General features: G+C 30.8%; 1 protein-coding gene and 3 long non-coding RNA genes across 5 annotated transcripts in view; all 4 read right to left on the minus strand.

Moving 5' to 3' along the window:
• Window positions 1-3,143: 3,143 nt before the first annotated feature.
• On the minus strand, window positions 3,144-5,393 carry LOC113372771. Of its 2 annotated transcripts, none has more exons than XR_003366803.1 (4): window positions 5,338-5,393; window positions 3,642-3,712; window positions 3,336-3,577; window positions 3,144-3,272 (listed from the first exon to the last, which is right to left on the minus strand). It is a non-coding gene; the product is annotated as an uncharacterized LOC113372771 (long non-coding RNA). The 2 variants fall into 2 exon arrangements; XR_003366802.1 differs by lacking the exon at window positions 5,338-5,393 and adding an exon at window positions 3,776-3,832.
• On the minus strand, window positions 4,483-4,871 carry LOC113372773. The gene is made up of 4 exons (XR_003366804.1): window positions 4,802-4,871; window positions 4,668-4,737; window positions 4,577-4,602; window positions 4,483-4,512 (listed from the first exon to the last, which is right to left on the minus strand). It is a non-coding gene; the product is annotated as an uncharacterized LOC113372773 (long non-coding RNA).
• A 245-nt stretch (window positions 5,394-5,638) lies between the features above and the next one.
• Window positions 5,639-7,362, minus strand: LOC113372770. The gene is made up of 5 exons (XR_003366801.1): window positions 7,240-7,362; window positions 6,490-6,496; window positions 5,869-6,011; window positions 5,735-5,804; window positions 5,639-5,670 (listed from the first exon to the last, which is right to left on the minus strand). It is a non-coding gene; the product is annotated as an uncharacterized LOC113372770 (long non-coding RNA).
• A 3,974-nt stretch (window positions 7,363-11,336) lies between these two features.
• LOC113372766 (matrix metalloproteinase-2-like) overlaps window positions 11,337-18,612 on the minus strand; it is a 28,577-nt gene continuing 21,301 nt past the window's right edge. The window contains exon 5 of the mRNA XM_026613110.1: window positions 11,337-11,861. Coding sequence (XP_026468895.1) covers window positions 11,590-11,861 — 272 coding nt within the window. The 3' untranslated portion in view covers window positions 11,337-11,589. The remainder of the gene's footprint in view (window positions 11,862-18,612) is intronic.

Raw genomic sequence — 18,612 nt, forward strand, 5'->3', positions numbered from 1 at the left:
CCACCCCTTTTTCCCTCGTCACTGCATTTCCCTCACCCAACATCCCCATCATCGCACTCGAGGGTGCTCCGGGGACTCGCACACCGACCCAACCTCTGACGCACCCAGCTTTTCAACCGGCGCGACCCAGTGGTGGTCGTCGCGCGGGACCCTCACCCCCCTATAGTCCCCCCTCTCCCTTTTTCGGGAGGGTTGGACCACAGGGTCGCGGGTTCGCGAACCCCACACCCCCCTATAGTCCCCCCTCTCCCCTTTTCGGGGATGCTGCGGGGCTTATTAGGGGATGTTGCGGGATTCTCGCGCGTATCTCTCCTCTCAATCGAGATCGAGGGGAGCATGCCTGGGGTCTCAAATTCGAACGGATGTGATTCCGTGCATACCTCGTTCCACAGCGTCAACAGTCACGCTATTTTGCGTTTTGTGTCCGGAGGTATGAATCGAACTCGGTACCCTGTTGACATGAAGCTAGCACGCTAGCAATACGCCAACACAGGCCACACCGTATCTGCTTTTTTTCGGCCTCATGACCTGTTAGTTTATTAAATCCAAATTTTATCTTTGTGCTATCTTACAATAAATAATAAACTCCACGCTTTCCATTTTTTGTCCCGAGGTTCGATTCGAACTCGGCACTCTTTGGGTACGAATCCATCGCTCTACCAATTATGCCAGCACAGGCCACATCGATTATGCTTTCTTTCGGACTCATGACTTGTTAGTTTGTTATATCTAAATATTAATTTTGTGTTATTCAACACTAAATAAATACCACAATGCGAACAATATTTTTTTTTGTCCTGAGGTATGATTCGAACTCGGTACCTTTATGGTACGAAGCCATCAATCTATCCATTACGCCAACACAGGCCACACAAAATCAACTTTTTTTTTGCCACATGACCTGTTAGTTTTTTAATCGTTTAAAATATACAATATCATCTACTTTGCAACGGTTTATTAACGTGATGGTCGTGGCGTCGCGCGTTAGGAGCTGGGAGTCACTGGAGAGGACGTGGTAGCAGGTTCGAGACGTGGTAGAGGTAAGCAAGGTAAGAATATTAGTTCTTAACGCGTAGATAAGCATTAGGTAAGGTAGTATAAAGTAAGGAGAAGGGTGGTAGCGTAAACGTGTCGCGGGAAATTAATACAATTAATATAGTAATAAAATAATCTAATAAAAATAAATTATCTCAATAAAAATGAAGATATCATTGTGCTAAAGAGGAAAAAAATAAATAATCTTCATTACCTATGTCCAAAGTTAAGTAAAACTGACCAATATTAAAAGTATATTAATTAAAATGAACTAATTAAACACTTTGAATAATAGTATAGATTGAAGTGAGTGAAAAGTGTTATCATTTTTGACATGTTTGAAATGAGTGAAAAACCATAGATTAGTCTATTTAAAATGGTCAAAGTCATAACTTCATCAACTTTATTGATCATAATAGAATTAGATTACAAAAATGTAATATATTTTATGAAATTCATTCAAAATAATAAATCATCGCCGAAAAACGAATTAATGAGTATATTAGTGTTTATGATAACATCAACAAATATATTGATGTTTATAATACCTATACCTATACGGTGCGTTTTTAACATATATCACTGAAAATTGTGTGAAATGAAACACTTCAAATAAAGTTTAGTTAGTTTTATTCAAAACTTCCAATCAATGTATCACAGTATTTAATAATACAATTATATTAATTTATTCTTACAATTGCAGTAATAAAAATGACTAAAATACATTAACATTTGTCTAATTGTATAATATATATATATATATATATATATATATATATATATTATTGTTACATACTGTGTTATTATTATTATATATATATATATATACACCTAAGTCTGTTTTTACACGGTAGATTGGTTCCAGAAGAAGCCGTGTAAAAAAAGACATTGATCTTATACAAAAATGGGTGATTTGTTCCTAATCTCTAAAACCTATTAAAATTAGTGAAAAACAAGAATTTTTAAGAACAAGAATTCATATTTATTTTATTAAATCAAATATATAATGCTTATTTTCACAAGCATAGTAATTAATGATAAAAAAGATATGCACTCTAATCTTAAAAGTAATATAAATTAAAAGTAATATAGCAAGTTCAGGAACTAAAAAAATATGTTGTGAACAAAAAGAATAGGTTATTCAATTTTTAAGGTAAAAAATAAAATAAAATAGAATAAGTGATAATCATAAATACAACAACATAAATTTAATTGCTGTCGTCATCAGTTATTCGCATTCGCTTTGACCAGTAAAAATTGTTTGTACGCGCTAAAGCGGAATTCACTTAAATCTTTAAGCTAGTGTTCGCAAACTATCGATACTATCGATGGTTTCAGACTTTTCACTTTCATAAATACTTTTTTGTGATATAAACATACTTCGCAAAAATTAAATATGACAAAAAAATTTAAGTACATAAAATTTGAAATCGTGCTAAATGGAATAAATCGTATAAAAAATTAAAAATATTCAATTTTCAAACCATGTTATATCAAAAAAACACGTGTAGAAAAAGACCGTGTAAAAACAGACTTAGGTGTATATATATATATATATTATATATATATATATAACACAGTATGATATTAAATTAAGTGATATTTATAGCTAAGAAAAAAAAGTGCGCCATTTAAAGAAATAATAGAAAGTATAATATTTAAACAAGAGAAAACATCGGTTTGACACATTAAATGTTTAAGGCACTCGACTAACATAATGGTTTGGAAAAAAGCAAAGTCTATTGTCAACGCGTTTCTACCGAGTCAAAGCAATGACGCAGAGTTCTACCGAGTCGAAGCAAAGGTATAAAGAGCTTTACCAAGATGCGGCAAGATGTTTGCAAACACCCAAACAGTGAAGAAACTGTTCTACACAATTGACTACACTAAGGAGTGCACTCAATAAGTATCCCTATCAATAACACAAGAAATTTTTAAAATGTAGACATGTTTAAATATTTCTGTAATTTACGTTACAGCATGATGTGATTTAGCCGTGAAGTGGCTCATAATTAAATTAAAACAACAAATTAAATTAAATACAATATATTTATTCATTATTTCATTAACATCTAAGCACTTAACTATTTAATATATTATAGTAGGCATCTTCTCTGGTGAAGAGACGGACGGACGGACGGACGGACGGACGGACAGCATAATTAGTAGATCAAATGATTGTTCTCACTCATGAGCAACTTGAGCGTTGAAGAGCACTTGGCTTGAAGTTGTTTACCCTATAAACGAAAACAATGAATTAGTAACAAGTCTCATAAAATATACTATAAAGAATAAATTACCTGATTAATATCATGGAGCGGTGTCTTCCACGTAACCCCATTAAGACCTTCATAGTAAATCTCAACAAGTGGTTTTTATAATAACTGCATAATTAAGTTAGTGAGGTTAGTCATGTTATTGAGTTAATAAGAGTTAAGTTAGTCATGCATAATTATAGACAGTCATTGAAAAAAACCACTTGCGAGTCATTCACGTGAATGAATTTAAGGCTTCAGGGCAGTAATAGTTGGATCGAGAAGATCTGCAAAAAAGAAAGAAACATTATAGGAATGTTTGCATTTATGCTGATATGGTTAAAGACATACCTGGTAACATGTTTCTGGAAAGATTCCTGGTGAAGTGAGTTAGCGTGCAGAGCAGCAGTGGTTGAAAGTACCTGGAAAAAAATAAACATGTTATTTAATGTTCACATTTATACTGATTGTGGATAAAAACGTACTTTTTAAATTATTTTCAGAGCGATTGCTGGTGGAGGGGTCAGTGTGCAGAGCAGCAGTGGTTGAAAGTACCTGGAAAAAAATAAACATGTTATTTATTGCTCACATTTATACTGGTTATGGATAAAAACGTACTTTTTAAATTATTTTCAGAGCGATTCCTGGTTAAGGGGTCAGTGTGCAGAGCAGCAGTAGTTGAAAGGACCTGAAAAAAAATAAACATGTTATTTAATGTTCACATTTATACTGATTATGGATAAAAACGTACTTTTTAAATTATTTTCAGAGCGATTCCTGGTGAAGTGAGTCAGCGTGCAGAGCAGCAGTAGTTGAAAGGACCTGAAATAAAAATAAACATGTTATTTAATGTTCATATTTATACTGATTATGAATAAAAACGTACTTTTTAAATTATTTTCAGAGCGATTCCCGGTGAAGGGGTCAGTGTGCAGAGCAGCAGTGGTTGAAAGTACCTGAAAAAAAATAAACATGTTATTTATTGTTCACATTTATACTGATTATGGATAAAAACGTACTTTTTAAATTATTTTCAGAGCGATTCCCGGTGAAGGGGTCAGTGTGCAGAGCAGCAGTGGTTGAAAGTACCTGAAAAAAAATAAACATGTTATTTATTGTTCACATTTATACTGATTATGGATAAAAACGTACTTTTTAAATTATTTTCAGAGCGATTCCTGGTGAAGGGGTCAGTGTGCAGAGCAGCAATGGTTGAAAGGACCTGGAAAAAAAATAAACATGTTATTTATTGTTCACATTTATACTGATTATGGATAAAAACGTACTTTTTAAATTATTTTCAGAGCGATTCCTGAAATAAAAATAAACATGTTATTTAATGTTCATATTTATACTGATTATGGATAAATCACATACTTGGTAAAATGTTTCAGGAAGGATTCCTGGTGAAGGGGTCAGTGTGCAGAGCAGCAATGGTTGAAAGGACCTGGAAAAAAATAAACATGTTATTTATTGTTCACATTTATACTGATTATGGATAAATCACATACTTGGTAAAATGTTTCAGGAAGGATTCCTGGTGAAGGAGTCAAAGTGCAGAGCCAAAGTAGTTGAAAGGACCTGAAAAAAAAATAAACATGTTATTTATTGTTCACATTCATATTGATTATGGATAAAAACGTACTTTTTAAATTATTTTCAGAGCGATTCCTGGTGAAGGGGTCAGTGTGCAGAGCAGCAATGGTTGAAAGGACCTGGAAAAAAAATAAACATGTTATTTATTGTTCACATTTATACTGATTATGGATAAATCACATACTTGGTAAAATGTTTCAGGAAGGATTCCTGGTGAAGGAGTCAAAGTGCAGAGCCAAAGTAGTTGAAAGGACCTGAAAAAAAAATAAACATGTTATTTATTGTTCACATTCATATTGATTATGGATAAAAACGTACTTTTTAAATTATTTTCAGAGCGATTCCTGGTGGAGGGGTCAGTGTGCAGAGCAGCAGTGGTTGAAAGTACCTGGAAAAAAATAAACATGTTATTTATTGCTCACATTTATACTGGTTATGGATAAAAACGTACTTTTTAAATTATTTTCAGAGCGATTCCTGGTTAAGGGGTCAGTGTGCAGAGCAGCAATGGTTGAAAGGACCTGGAAAAAAACATGTTATTTATTGTTCACATTTATACTGATTAGGGATGAAAACGTACTTTTTAAATTATTTTCAGAGCGATTCCTGGTGAAGGGGTCAGTGTGCAGAACAGCAGTAGTTGAAAGGACCTGGAACAAAATAAACATGTTATTTATTGTTCACATTTATACTTATTATGGATAAAACGTACTTTTTAAATTATTTTCAGAGAGCGATTCCTGGTGAAGGAGTCAGTGTGCAGAGCAGCAGTAGTTGAAAGGACCTGAAAAAAAATAAAATTGTTATTTATTGTTCACATTTATATTGATTATAGATAAATATATAACTGGTAACATGTTTCTGGAAAGATTCCTGGTGAAGTGAGTCAGCGTGCAGAGCAGCAGTAGTTGAAAGGACCTGAAATAATAATAAATATGTTATTTAATATTCACATTTATACTGATTATGGATAAAAACGTACTTTTTAAATTATTTTCAGAGCGATTCCCGGTGAAGTGAGTCAGTGTTCAATTTTCACTCGATACTTGGCCATTCGATACTCAACAATTTGCTTGATATGGTATGGCCTCCATGTGATTTGATGTGGCCTCCATGTGATTTCATCTTGATGACCAGAAATAGAATGTAGAAATTTACTAGCAGTTTAAGAATTGCACTTGGTTTTATATGAAATGCATTAACATGAATTTCAAACAGTGAAAATTAAAATTTAATGTAATATGTCAAATCCACATTGCATAATCTCAAATGATTCAAACGACCACATTATTATTCAATAGTTGAATAGATTAGTGTATTAGTATTTGTTATTATTAATATTAAAACTACTGATGCTACCTAACTAATAAATTAACCCACATGCAAGACATATCGTGATCATTCGAATCATGAAATACAATGCCTGAATGATTTTGTAAATTTCTAAAAGTTATAGTGACAACTAAAGTATTGATCAATTAATATCTTGAACAAAATCACCGCTTAATAAATCTATTCGTGCCAAATGCAATTCCAATAAATACTACATTCAGAGCGTCACAGTAACAATGTTCGTATAAAAACGCAGCAAACGCAAACCTACCCGGCACCTGCAAAATACACAAATTATTATTAAATTTAGTTGATTATACATACATTATTAAATGTCATTGTTGATGCGTCACCAAAGCTGTCTTCGTGTGCAATGCAGCGCTCCAGCACAGAATAGTCTTCGTTTGCATCTTTATATTCATTCAAATTGTAACTATTCTTTGTCAATTTGTAACTTTTTTCCAAGTAAAAGAAATAAAATTATGCATTTAAAACAAAAAATGGCTTTCATGGAAAATTCTTGATGACATGATGATTGTGGTCCAATTTATACAATAATTCTGATCTATAAATTGAAGTGAATTAGCAGATGATAAAGATGTAAAGAAGACTTCAAATTAAACGATCCGTATAAATGTACCCACAATAATTCTCAAACTGAATTAACAGTCATTATTTTTTACTTTCATAACTTTTTACTATTACTTTCGATTATTTCTTCTGCACAATGACCGCCAGCCATTCAATTGTGAACTCTTGCTCAATCAACAATATAATAATATGTAGTTTTATTTAACAGTGGGCACCAAATGATGCAAAATAAAATGATTAGATAAATATCCGGCGTACGTCTTACACAGTAGTAGGACTTGAGCAAAAACTACATATATCGAGCACACGTTTTCCAAAAAAAAAACAGGAATGAGGAAAGGTTTCAATTAAATCTAAAACATCTTAAAGCACGAAATGAAATCCGAGCGAATCCGCAAAGAGAAATATAATCAGCACAAGTGCAACGTACCAGGTGACGCTCGCAGATCGCACGTACTCCACAGGCAGCGAAGAGTAAGGCCCGCTCGTCCGTGTTCGACGACGTCTCGTTGTCTTCTTCCAGCAATCGCCACGATGGAAATGAACTCTCACTCGCAATGACAACTGCCTCTCCCAACTCCTAGAGTCGCAAAGCATAGATGTGCAAAAGACCTGTAGACGTGCGACTGCAAAGCGTGCACGTTCGCTCGGTCGAAGATGGCGTTTCAGAAACTCGAACGCCTCTTCTGTTTTGAAATCGAAACGACGTTTATTTGAATCTTCAATTTTAACATTAAGGGTTTTATAAATTAAATAACGATATTACATTCTTTTAGTAAACTCTCTAAAAATTTACACTGCAATGAATTAGTCGTTGGTTATTGAAATAAATAAATTTGGTGTAGAATAAATTTTATTTTCTTCCACTAACCTGTGTTTTACAGTACACTTGTTTGCATTTCCTTTCTCAGGTATAAAATTTGTTAAATACTTTTACATTTTTAAATATACAGACAAATTTTTACTGTTTTATTTATATATCACTCATATACATGAATAATTTTGAAATTTATTAACAAAAGCAATTTTCTAATAAAATCATAATAGTTTATTATTTTCAAGTTTTAACTTATTAGTTTACAATAAAATTACTAATGATGATACAAACTAGCCACAAAACATTTGTAAACTAACAAAGTTAGCGCAAAAGAGTCTTACTGTGTACTTATTGAGAGTAGAATTGGTGAAATATTTTAAAATATAAAAAAATCAAACCAAGGTCAAAAGAAAAATATAAATTAATTCAAAAAATGTTTAATATTACATTTTTCTTTAAATTTCGTTTATTTTAAATGATCAAAATTAAATGACATTCTGTGAGAAAACACAAAAAAGCAATTTCAACTATCTAGTGAAAACAAACCACTCCTTTGCAAAGTTGAAAAACAATTAAATGAATAACATATAATAAATACTACTTTTTACATTTTATGATTATTTTAATTGATCATCACAATTTTTACAAGAGTATTTCAATAATTAATTATTTTATAACTACTTTAAACTAATTTTATAAAAAAATTAGTACAGTAATTTATGTGATTACATATTGATTTGATCAGTTAGTATAAGTTTTACAATGAAACAAAACTTTAAACAAAATTTTCATTTATCAAACAAGTTTCAAATCTAAATTTACTGCGATCATAATATAATAAACTACACAATTCAAAATTATGTATACGATTGTTAATTATAAAAATATCTTCAAACAGCTTAAATGGTGTTCATAATAAAATAAAACCAATTTTCAAAATATAGATAATTTAAAAATTTATTTTTAGAAATGAGAAAATACCATACTAGATATATGTCGAAATATACACACATACACATCACAAACATTATAAAGTTATTGGTATATATAAGTTACCAGAGCAACAGGAACGTGCAGGAAAAATTATAGCTTCACTAAAGGTTGAATACATTCAAACGTTGTTAATATTACTTATATTTTTATTACTATTTATTCCTCCAGGCCAAGAATCCTGCCTACCATCTAGATTTCGACACCAGGATTTACATTTCCCTCATGATCCAGCCAAGGCAGCGCTTCAACGCGATTGCCAAAATGTTCTACGACTCGGATATCATGTCTATAAATTTTACAAATAGAATAAATAAAAATAACAGTGATGGTACTGTCACCAAATACGATAGTGCTGCCATTTTGAATCAGTGGGTCGCCAATGTTACAAGGGGACACATCACAGAATTGGTCAACCAGGGTAGGTGGTGAATTTTTAATAAAATTGATTTTTATTTGATCATATATTGACAAATTTATTTTGCTCCAGCGGATGTTTATGGTGCTGTTGAACGTCATATACCTGATGTCATACAATTGTTCTTTTACTCCTACATAAAAAAATATGAAAGTAATCCATAATAATAACAATATCGTTTGCAATCAAACATTTTCATAAATTCAAAACATAATACAAAATGTTTATTTCAAAATGTATTACAATTAAATATCACAGTATATATTGGTTAAATACATGATATATATTGGATTGTTATGATGTAAATTTACCATAAAATGCATACATATTCTGAATGATACTATATTAGACTTTGATAATATATTCTTATGCCAAATTTTTTTATAGTGAATGTAGAAAATATATCTTTAAACCCACATTCATTATTTATCATGTTTATATCAGGTTATTATATTCATATTTATTTTGAGAAATACATGTTTTTGATTATTAGAAATTTTATGTATAATTATATAAATAATTATTTTTGTAGAAAGAAATTGATTTTATTATGTTACGATAGATAAACGTCAGAAATTTAAAAATTAGTTCAAAATATTCATATATTCAAAATTAATTGTTCTTTTTTCTTTGTGCACTTTGCGAATGCCTTCAATATTGTATTTGATGATCAAAAAATATATAGCCAAACACTATATTGAATAGGCAGTTTATATGTAATAGGCACTATGTTACAATATCATGTGCATTTTATCACTAGCATATATATACATCAGACAAATACAACTTTTAAAAATATTCCAAATTTTTTAGTCATAATGCGGTCACATCTCTAAGCACATATTGGCTTCATTCTTAAAAATAACATAAAAAATTAATTAAAATATATGTACTGTATATCTTCATTATTTCTTAAGAATAAAAATATTAAAATTTTCACATTATTTTCTGTGAACTCGAAAAATAGAAAGTTAGCAAAATATTTGTTATAAAATTCCAATGCATCGCATAATTTATAAAAATATAGTTTTTAAAAAAATACTACCTCTTACATTATAGTGTTAATTACAAATATAATGTTCTGATGTCTCTTATTTACCGAATGATCATAATATATAAAATATCTAACTTAAGAAAAAACTTATAATTAGATCTAATTACAAAAGAAATAATTCCGACAATATTGAATGTGAACTAATCATAACATATTAAAAAAACTATAAATGTATTTCTTATAATGTAGCTAAAAATGCATACGAGGTTTCAATTTAATATTTTATTTTCGCTAATTTGTCAATTAAAAATAGTCAAAATAATATTTTATTTTTCTTCACTTAATATATCAATATTAAATAATTTTAATAACCAAATATTATAATTAATAACTAAACAATTACATTTCAGTAATTGCTGCATATTGCAATATATTGAAATAATCAAAATGTGATGACTAAAGCCAAATTACCAATAAATTTCATGATTTCACAAAGTTTACAAATAATCATATACATAATTGCAATAAATTTCATAACTATCTAATTAGCCAATAATAAAATTCCCAAACATTTCTGGAATGACTTATGTGTCAAATTTTGAATTCATATTAATAATTAACATTAATTAATCATAAAATTATTTTACTACATAATTGCCATTCTAATAAAATAAAATAAATATTAATTATAAATTTATAATTGCAAAATTTATCATATTGTGAATATTACACAGATATGTTTATATAATAAATGCTTCTATTATTGAAGGAAATCCCTTATTAATTATTTGATGTTTTATTATTTTTAATGAAAATAAATAATCCTTGATTGAAATGTCTTATATTATTTTTCTTAAGATTATTTCATCACCAAACCAACCTGAAATCTTAATAAAGATATAATATTACTTAAACACTGTCAACTTGTTATATAGTGGCAGATATGTAATTGATATTATTCAAGAACAAACTAATATCTTCAAAAACTTTAAATTTTAAATCAGTTCATTACAAAGGTACGCTATTAATTCAAATAACTATAAAAGCACAGTTGAGCAAGTCTTGACATTTAAATCTGAACACTTGATAGATTTTAAATTCTTTTGCATCATCAATAATTTCAAAAATTATTATTCGAATTATCTTGTATATTATATTTAATAAATACTTAAACTCGATGAAAAATGTTTCATCCGCAGAAACCAAAAATTACTCACGAGTTTTAACTATTCAAAAATTGATAGTTATCGCTAAAATATTTTTTTTAAACGACCAATCACAAAAGGTTCTTTTTAAATTTTTGGGTTATAATTTTTTGACTGCAATATTGGATCAATTTTGATACGGAATCAATGTTGGTACGGCACAAGAAACGCATCTACTTAGAGTATCGTACAAGTTACTTCATCCAAATGAACAACGCACTAATTTTACCAAACATGAATAAGATTTTCACAAACTGTTCGAAATATATAAACTTATAATTATCCACTTAAAAACTATTCACATTAGTGTACCTCAAACTGAAAGATTATACCAAAACTTCACTCAATCCTGGCAATCAGCGTATTCGTATAATTAGTAAAGCAGTCGGCAGTATCATTAAGATTATTCGATATGCAATATCTGATCGTAGAGAGTGCCCTGATGATGTCCATTCATCAGAATCAGCGCTGGTGTACCTCAGGCGTTTCTCTGCAGATGAATCGACGCCTAAAGTTCGAGGACAACCCATCCAAAACGGGGCTGACAGTTTCTGGTGCCTGTGTTTTACTCGCATTTGTAAGTCGTTGAACTCCCAAAAACCTTTGCCTTTGAAGAAATATGTCCTTCCTGGGAAATAAATACATATATACATTTTTTTTAAACCGGTGTTTTTGTACCTTATTTATTTATTTATTTATTTATTTATTCATAAGCAAGCCATAATCAATAATAATAGATATTATTTCAGGCTCTAGTCAAGCTGATTCATTGTTAATATTAAAATGATAGTAATTTTATAATAATCATAGTAGCTGCACAAATTTCGCTTCTGAAAAAAAAGAGCTGAAAAAAAGCATTCGAACATTAAATACTATGTTCATCATATTAAAGTCTGTTTGACCACCAGTCAAGCTCAAAATTCTTGCACAAGGTTGAAAGTTATATTGATTTAAAACCGTAAAAATGTTAAATTAATAAAATAGCAATAAAAAAAATTAAAAAAATTAAAAAAATATGGTTGTACAGGCGATCAAATGGTCAGACTACATAGATAAAGGGTAAGGATTATGCAAGAAAATAGTTATTGAAATCAAATTGAGAAAATTCAGTAATGTCATAAAAAGCTAATTCTTTAAAAAGTTTAACTAGGGAAGCGTGAAATTTTTTGCTGTCTTAGTTTCGGATGTTGAGTGGAAGTTTATTCATAAGCTGAATACCTAGACCGTCGATCGTATTGAAAGAGCTGCTTAATTTATATGTGCGCGCCTTAATAAGTTTGTGTCTAGTGTTGTAGTTTGAGGAGGACGAAGCCATATCAAAAAGTTTCGAATTGTTTTTGATGAAAGATAATGTTACCAGCAGAAAAATGCATGGGACAGTTAGAATATTGTGTTTTTTAAATATGGGTCTGCAGGAAGGAAAAAAATATTCGAATAGCTCTTTTCTGAAGCTTAAGTATTTTAATTAGTTCGGATGAAAAACCCCAGAATTGGATGCCGTATGAAACGTGAAAATAAAAGTTGCTATAATAAACTGAAAGTTAGCAATTTAAACCAAGTTTGGGTTTTAGGGTGCGCAACATGAAACATGTTCTAGATAAAGTTGGTGATAGTGAGATAGAGATATGATTAGACCTCTTTAAATTATTATTAATATCGATACCAAGGAACTTTGATACTTGCGAAAAATTATATGCTGAATTATTGATGGTTAAAGAAGTAATATTATTGGATAAACGATTTTTTGTACAAAAAGATATGATTTGGGTCTTATCATTATTGAGGACTAGATTACTTTCACAAAACCATTTCGTTATTTCTGACATAACCACGCTTAATTTATGTTGTAATTCATTAAGAGATTTGGCCTTGATGATAACGCTGGTATCATCCGCAAAAAGAATAAAATCACAAAGATTTGTACAATGGGGTAAATCATTAATATATATGAGAAATAAGAGAGGCCTTAAAATTGATCCTTGGAGCACACCCAATGTACTTGTCAATTTATCCGAAATTATTTTATTTAAACTAAACTTATACTAAATCTATAAAGCTAAATTTATAAAGCAGATCGATGGTCGTTTTTTAATTTTGAATATAAATGAATTTTACAATAATTATTTTAACTATCCTACCATCTGTCCATTGGAACACGGCATCGATATTATATCCGACCCCTTTCCACATGCTCATATCCCTCGGATAGTCAAGTTCGACCCTGCCCTCGTCTTCGTCCAACTTCCAGTAGCGGTCCCCGCTGTACAGGTACGTTTTGGAGTTGTAGCCCCACACCATGGCCGCGTCGATCCGCTCCAAATTGTCTGGCAAACCCAGGGAGCTTAACCGTCGCGGGTAACCCGGTTCCACGCGATTACCGTACAGGTAATAGTATTTGCCTGAGAATTTGAATATATACAGAGATATTGTTATATTTGTTTACGAAAACATGAAAACATGGTAATATTAGTTAGCATGTTGAAATTAATATATGTATATTGTAATATGGCGATATTAATTATGAAGATACTACGGTTCGTACCTCATATTAATATAACTAAAACTATATTATAAGCATAACTTAATAAAATACTATAAGATAATTCAACTCCCCATATAGAAATAAATATCATACGAACATAAAAAAATCAGTTTTTTAAACCCAAAATTTAATTTAGATTTTTTGGTCAAATGTTGATATTAATACATGTATATTGTAATATGGCGATATTAATTATGAAGATACTACGGTTCGTACCTCATATTAATATAACTAAAACTATATTATAAGCATAACTTAATAAAATACTATAAGATAATTCAACTTCCCCATATAGAAATAAATATCATACGAACATAAAAAAATCAGTTTTTTAAACCCAAAATTTAATTTAGATTTTTTGGTCAAATGTTGATATTAATACATGTATATTGTAATATGGCGATATTAATTATGACGGTACAACGGAACGTACCTCATATTAATATAACTAAAACTATATTATAAGTCTCATTTAATAGAATACTATAAAATAATTAAACTACCACACGTAGAAATAAATATCATATGAATATAAAAAAACAGTTTTTCAAACCCAAAATTAGATTTTTAGGTCGATTTCAACTGAAAGATTTTAGATTTGTGATTGAAATATTTCACTTTTTTTCAAAAAAAGCGCAGTTTGCTCATTTACTGCTTTTGAAAATTTAGTAAACTAATTTTGGTAAATTACTAAGGTATCCAAAATTTTAGAATTCAAAAAAATCATAAAACAAATTCTGACAAATTAACACTATCCACAACACTGTTTTATACCTTTCGACCATGCTTCAACATTCATCACTCTGAGTTAAATTGTTGAGAATTCTTATTTGTTATTGTAATTTCTAGTTCATCAGAATTGTTTTTTGTAACTTTTAAATACATTTTTATTGAAATTTTCATAAAATATGTATTCTGTCTCGTTTAGTAGCGCTACTGGGTGGTACGTGAGCTCGTACAGCAGTGTCTTTTCTGGAGAAAACAATCCCGTAGAAAAAGGGTTAATAATCAACATTGATATAATTATCAAAAATCTTGGTAAATTGAAATTTCCAAATTTCAACTGAAGCAATTAAAGTCGCTTTGTTTTCTAATCTAAGTATTCTAAAAATAATTTTCCTACCATTTGCGTTAATATTTTGAAGAATTTAAAGAATACATCATTTTCGAAAAAAATCGTAAAAACTTTCAAAATTATCAATACAAATAAATACCCGAAAATTATTAAAAATGAGCAAGTAACAAATGGGCAAACTTTAAAAGACAAAAACGTATCGATTCTTCAAAATTAAAATTATGATTGATTATATCGTAATATTGTGATGCATTTAAACAAAAATGTCGTAATAAATTTCATAGCCATCAACAAACTATTATTTTTTTAATTAATATGGAGGTGTACGTTTGATACTTTTTGAGAACCTACTCTTCGCAGTGTATTTATCATATTCCTTGTGCTTCCAGAAAGAAAAACAACAAAAATTACAGCAGCTATCAGGATAAAACAGTCGATCGGATTAAGAAGAAATCGCATTAATATTATCCTTTAATACAAAAGATATCCTATATCACTAACAAGATTGCGTTTGCAATAACTGGCGTAGAATAGAAGTTTCCGCGTCGTATTATGGCGATAGAAGCAGACGACAAAGCGATATCGAAATCCTTAAGGCATCGATATTATTTTTAGACTTACCGATAAAGAAAACAATTTTCCTATCTAGTCTCTCGTAGACGGCGTCTATGTGGGTGATGTTCCTAGGCAGACCGGTCCACAGCCTTGGGATTTCTGCTGGGTAGCCCGCTTTTAATCCCTCTTGTCCGATCCTCCAGAAATACTGTCGGAATAGGAATAGTGAAAAATATTTGTATGATAAAATATAAAATAAAATGTTTTATTATATCATGATAATGGAAAGGTCTTATTACTCTTTTGTACAAATAATTTTTCACTTTTCTGCTAGTAACAAATAAACGACTTGGCTGATCGTCGCGGAAAACTGACAAACGCTAGTCCTTATCGATTTATGTCGAATGGCTTTTGAAAAACATCGACGAAAGATCAAAAATCGGTTCACATGCACATATACATACACATAAGTTTACCAAATTTGTCTCATTCGATTCAGAATAGCTTGAAACGTCGAGAAAACAAAAAAAATCAAATTGGATTGGAACATAAACTTCTCGTTCGGGAAGTTAATAATTAAACTAGTGGGGCGCATGGCATCTAGCCTTAAGACAAATTGCTGGAACTTCCCGTACCAAAAATTATTATTTTTTTAAAAACGATTAACATTTTTGAAAAAAAAAATACTCTGAAAAATTAGATTTTTGAGAAACTATAAATTTTTGACAAAAATTTACTTTATTTTGAAAAGACAAGTGTATTTTGAAATATTTTGAAAATTCTGAACTTTTTTTTCAAAGCAATCGTACTGTACGGAACCCAGAGGAATGTAAACAAAATTTATACTTATTGTTAAAATCTCTATAAAATATCTGATATTTGATGTGCATACGTCTAATGATCATTTTTGACCAAATGGCATTTTTTTTTACTTTTTTCATTAGATCTCCGAAACCGCTAGACCTGCCTTCATGAAAATTTGATCAATTCTTCATCTTGTCAATACAAGTAAAATGTTTTTGAATGATTCAAATCGGACGCTCCGTTCTCTTAAAAACTGAGTTACCGTTTTCGGCATTTTTTGCCCGCTTTTCGAAACGGCTAGACCTGCCTTTGCCAAAAACTAATCAGCACGTCTCCTTATCAATACGAATCGAATGTTTTTTGAATTATTCAAATCGGTTGATCCGTGTTCCCGAAATCGTCTACGAAAATTTGCATCCGCACATACACACACGCACACACACACATACATCCATTTTTTCTAAAGTATGTCAAAATGTTCAGAAGGTTTTGAAACGTAAAGAAATATGAAAATTTTCATTTTAGTTTTTTGCGATTACTATAATTTGCCATACGGGAAGTTAATTAAATATAAAAAATATACGCTCGTCAATAAACGACAGTGCTATATGTGCAAAGATAAAATTTTACATCCTCAATTCAGCTCTAATTATGCTTCATGCTGTCATTCCAATTGACGACTTAGTAAATATTTAATTATGCTGATCTCAAACTCGAGATTTGCATTGAAATCTAATTTATACCCTTTAACACAGTTTCGTTTTGAACAAATATGAGCATGTAACAAATATCCCGGTTAATGTATGCGCACAAACAGGCGGCGTTGGAACACCATAAAATGAACGAACTCTGAATTCAATTTAACCCGGAATCGTTTATTAAATTTCAAGCACACATGAGGGAATCCAGATCATTCAAATGTCAATGAAACGTATCTATTATGAACGCCGTTCCTCTCGAGTTGGAAAGAAAACAAAATTTGTATATGTAATATATGTGTGGCGTGGAAAATGAAATATTATTATTCTGCGGCCGCACATATGTATTCATCGATATCGAATTATCGTACGGACACCGTGTGGTAGCTATTCAGAATTCTGAGTTTCGCGATATTAAAATTCGCTTGCCATTAGTATTTTATTGCGATACGTATTTGGGTTTTATGCTGTATCTGGCTTTTTATTCGATATTCGTTTTAGGAAGGTAATAAAGTTAAATATCTGGAAAAATTTTGAATCTTGGCTTTTGAACCGTGTATGCTGAGAAATATCTAACTGAACATCGGGTTCGATCCGATTGAAAAATGCAATTTGGTGATACAAAATATCACTACATGAAACTCTACTATTTAAATCTTCAAAAAACATCCCTTTGACTGAAAAAGTTTAAATAATAGTTGTATATAAATAATTTGCACAAACCTTTCCCTTGAATATGAAAACTTCCCCACGGATAACAGACACTGCATCATAACTTGTGTCGCAAGTATCCGGCATGCCAGGTTCCGCAGGCTCGAACCTCGGATTCCTAGTCGTCACATGGGGCCTGATCGTGGTCGTACTTGTAGTCGTCTTTCTAGGATAATATCTCGGCTTCTCTGGTATACGAGGTTTCTCTCCTTTTGGTTTCACAGGATATTCAGGTTTAGGATAGTTAGGATAATTGGGATAACTGGGATAACCAGGGTAACTGGGATAATGTGGCTGGTGAGGATGTTTTGTAGTGCCTGCTGGTTGGCCGAGTGCGCGGAGGAGCGGCGGTTGTTCTTCGTCGTGGATCCTTCCACGGCATTCGAGTTGTAGTCGTTGTCGTTGTTGTTGTGGTCGTGGGGGGACGATGATGGTAAGGTGGCATTTCAGCCCATTGCCTTTCTCTAGGACCTGAAATAAATAATAAATATTTATATATAGATTATAGTTGATATCTATAACTTGAAGTTAAAATTTCTGTTTGATGTTTGATGTTTGATGTTTGATGATCTTGGCCAAAAACGTGATTAATTAGTGATAGCCCAAAAATTTGACCTCTCGTGAACATTTCCTCGAAAACAGCTATGTTTAAACCAGCAATAATGTTCGTCTACTATAATAATTTGAAACTTCTGAAAGTACTAGTAGAAGAACAATTATTATATGCGTGCAGCAAACTCTGTTGCTATTAAAGATAACTGAAATTGAAATTCTGATTAACGATGATCGATGAGTTCTTGTAAACGTAGAGCAGCGAATGTAGAATCTTGTTAACAAGAGGTAAGACTGTAGTTATTGAGTAAAACAAGAAAACCGAGCAAAATGTGGAGTGAGACAATATTGTAACATATAGAAGAAGGGCATATGTTCACTTTAAGGTAAAGATAGAAGACAGTCGCATTTAAGAAAGAGCAGGAACAAATCTGTATATATT

The sequence above is a fragment of the Ctenocephalides felis genome, unplaced genomic scaffold, assembly GCF_003426905.1.
Source record: "Ctenocephalides felis isolate EL2017-DRISC unplaced genomic scaffold, ASM342690v1 CF-g0.4_SCAFFOLD_01604, whole genome shotgun sequence".
In the NCBI taxonomy this organism is placed as follows: Eukaryota; Metazoa; Arthropoda; class Insecta; order Siphonaptera; family Pulicidae; genus Ctenocephalides; species Ctenocephalides felis.